The sequence below is a fragment of the Fukomys damarensis genome, unplaced genomic scaffold, assembly GCF_012274545.1.
Source record: "Fukomys damarensis isolate Sample0158 unplaced genomic scaffold, DMR_v1.0_HiC HiC_scaffold_39, whole genome shotgun sequence".
NCBI classification, from domain to species: Eukaryota; Metazoa; Chordata; class Mammalia; order Rodentia; family Bathyergidae; genus Fukomys; species Fukomys damarensis.
In genome coordinates this window covers 111,857,383-111,860,405 of record NW_022900951.1, presented here as the reverse complement: position 1 = coordinate 111,860,405, position 3,023 = coordinate 111,857,383, and the positions used below count along the sequence as shown (strand labels likewise).

The window sequence follows — 3,023 nt, the reverse complement described above, 5'->3', positions numbered from 1 at the left end:
CAAAGTTCTTTGCAATATTTCAACAGGGAACTTCAAGATAAATCCATTAAATGGAACTTGGGGCTATAAGCTGATCACTCTGCATTGCTCAACTGTCTCTCCATCAAAAAGTAAGGTAGGCTTCCACCATTTGTGGAGTGATAGAGCCTGACTAACAAAGGAAATTGGGACACTACTAAATAGAGACTAAGGACGAATCTGTGTGGAATGTCACGAGCCCATTTTAATATTACTATTTTGTGATGTAATAGAAAATTGTACAAATCCAATTCAGGGGCAGTATGTAATTGAAAATAATCTTCAGCAGTTAGGGTTTGAGTAATCCTACCAAGCCACACAGCATGACATCCTGAGGAGCTGTCTCAGAGCAAAGGGAATTAAAAAAAATGAGCAGTAGTAAGGGCCGGGGATTTAGCTCAGTGGTTTCGCCGCTTGCCTTGCAAGCACAAGGGCCCGAGTTTGATCCCCGGTACCAACAAAAAAAAGAGTAGTAGAGAAGACAAATCTTAGTAACAACCATGACTTTGGGACCTGCTGTAGATACCAAAGCTATACATCTTTTACCTTACAGAAAAAAACAAACCGCTCCTTCAGAACAATTCTTACGGCAACAGCCCAATTTTTATTAACAGAAACACCACATGTTCTTTGCTTCTACAAGGCAATTATTTGATGCACACTAGGAAACTTCAGCAACATTCTGCTACATGCTGAAGCACAGAAAACTGGCTCTTGTTTCTCACTGATCACTGTCAAAACAGGAATACCCCTTGGAGGTTTGCTTATCTTCATCTTCAATGAGTTGGATGTCAGAAACAATTTTCTCCAGCATCTTCTCCAGGTGACTGATTAAGTCCCATCTTTTAAACCTGACAACAGAGACATGGTATTCAGAAAAGGATCCCCGAAGAATCACGGATGGGGAGGCACCTGGGGAGAATAGAAAGGGGAGCACTCCATCTACCTGGAAACAGCATGCATCCACGTGGTAAGAGATACTCTGGCAAATCCAGAGTGTTCGTAGTGGCTCAACACCCAGCTCAGACTTGCTGAGACTGGCAGGCTGAGTGGGCATGGAAGGACGAACTGGACTCACACATCAACGCAAGGCAAAGTAGTGTCAGCCTCAGCTATGAGTGAGGACCAGGGCCTGAGAACAGCAAGGTGGGGTCCCATTCTCTCTCTCAGCCCTAGCAATGTACTGGCCCAAGCATGAAAAGAAATTGCAGTTCCAATGTCCACCTACCTCGCTGCTTCCTTGAGGGTAAACTCAACAAATTGTTTCCTGACTTCCAGAGGTCCTTGCACTTGATCAAGTAGTTTGAAGATCCCTTCATATTCTGAAGATATTAACAAAACTACTTCAGTATATCTCAAAAATAGAGAAAACTGAATTCTACCTTGTTCTATCAATATCCATGCTTTATGGGCTATGATGTCACAGAATGTATGTGGGTTTTAAATACTTCAATCGATATTCCTGCATATATCCACTCATGGAAGTTTTTTAAAGCAATAACCAAGTTAAAAAATAGAGGGAAAGTGCCTATTGGAAAGTCACAAAGAAAAGAGGAACCGATTAAGTACCCAGATGGCAGAGGAGAGATAGGAAGCGAAGTGCAGCCTTCCCAGGACCCTGGAATAGAGACACCTAAAAGACAACAACTTGGTGAAGAAAAAGCAAGAGGTGGATCTCTGGGAGATAGGAGTGAGGTGACTGAAGAATGACAACTGTGCAGAAGCTGGCGAGATGGTGCACAGCACAAAGAAAGGAGTGAGGCAGTCTGGAAGGCTCACCTTGGTTCCTGGGTAGTGGTCCTGCCTCTGTTGACACAAGGCAAGTCTGGAGGGAAACAGCAGCTCCAGGGAGAGACAGCAGAGCTAGATGGCAGCACTGGCCCCCAAAGAAACCTAAACTGCAAAAACACTGCAACATTTCACTCTGAAAGTGACCCCTGCCGGGCAGGCTAGAACGGGTGAGGAAGTACAGTCAGGGCCTTAAGGATTCGAGTGAGTTTAATCAGTAGCTACTTTGGGAAGTGGTTCATTATTCGGAACTAAGCCACAGAGCAGCTATGCTCCAGAGTTTCAGGTGTCACCCTGGCACAGTGACTGGTGCTAGAGAGCCATGAGAGACAATGGTAGAAAGGGCACAGACTGGACAGAGATGTTCAAGCTCAGACCAGAAGGAAAGCAGGGGCCCTGCTCTCTGAGATGAGAAGCCAGGATGGACTTGTATGGACTGACTCTGAAAGCGCTGGCATGAAGTCCAACAGACTGATTGGCTTCCCTTCTTCTGCCCCACTACCTACATCAACACAGAACTCAGTGGCCCATTTACTTAGCCCATCTATCGATGTGAGCAAGAATGTGGTATGGCGGCTGGGATGGTTGCCACAGCCCGGGGTATACAGACAGGGCTGGTGGAGCAGGGGTCACCTAAAAAACCCACAGGCTACAAAGCTAAGCAGAGAAACCCAAGACTTGGGGTGTACAGAGAGACATGGAAAGAGGAAGTTGCTGGGCTGACCATATGCATAGGCTGGGCACTGTTGACCAAATATGTCCAGTAGAAAAGACAAGATCCAGCACTCACACAAAAACATGAGTGTGGAAATAAAATGGGACCGAGCAGTGACTGTCTATCCCTACCCCATATCTACTGGATTCCAAGACTGAAGACCCTAGAAAGAAGCAACTCAATTAAAAACACAGAGGAATGTTTTTGGACTCATTTCTTTTTCATTGTTTAAAATATTTCATTAGTTATTTGGAATTTGGAGATCTGTTTTCCTTTTTTTTGTTTTGGTTTATTTTTTCCTTTTAATTTTATCTTCTTTGCTTATTTTATTATTTTTCTTTATTTTGATGTTTGTTCTTCCCTCCTTTCTGTTATTTTTTACCCAATTCTATTAATTTCCTCTAGTCCTTAATAGGTTCATTTATTTCATTTTTTACTCCTCCTCCTGTTTATTTTCATTTTTGAAATTGTATTTATCTTTGTCTTTTTTTTTTTTTTTTTT

The 3,023-nt window shown here is 43.2% G+C and overlaps 1 protein-coding gene across 1 annotated transcript in view; it reads right to left on the bottom strand.

The window, feature by feature from the left end:
* Positions 1 to 735: 735 nt before the first annotated feature.
* Positions 736 to 3,023, bottom strand: part of LOC104875092 (integrator complex subunit 6-like) — a 23,631-nt gene continuing 21,343 nt past the window's right edge. The window contains exons 5-6 of the mRNA XM_010642484.1: positions 1,247 to 1,340; positions 736 to 869 (exon numbers count right to left, since the gene is read on the bottom strand). Of these exons, the coding sequence (XP_010640786.1) occupies positions 740 to 869; positions 1,247 to 1,340 (224 nt within the window). The 3' untranslated portion in view covers positions 736 to 739. The remainder of the gene's footprint in view (positions 870 to 1,246; positions 1,341 to 3,023) is intronic.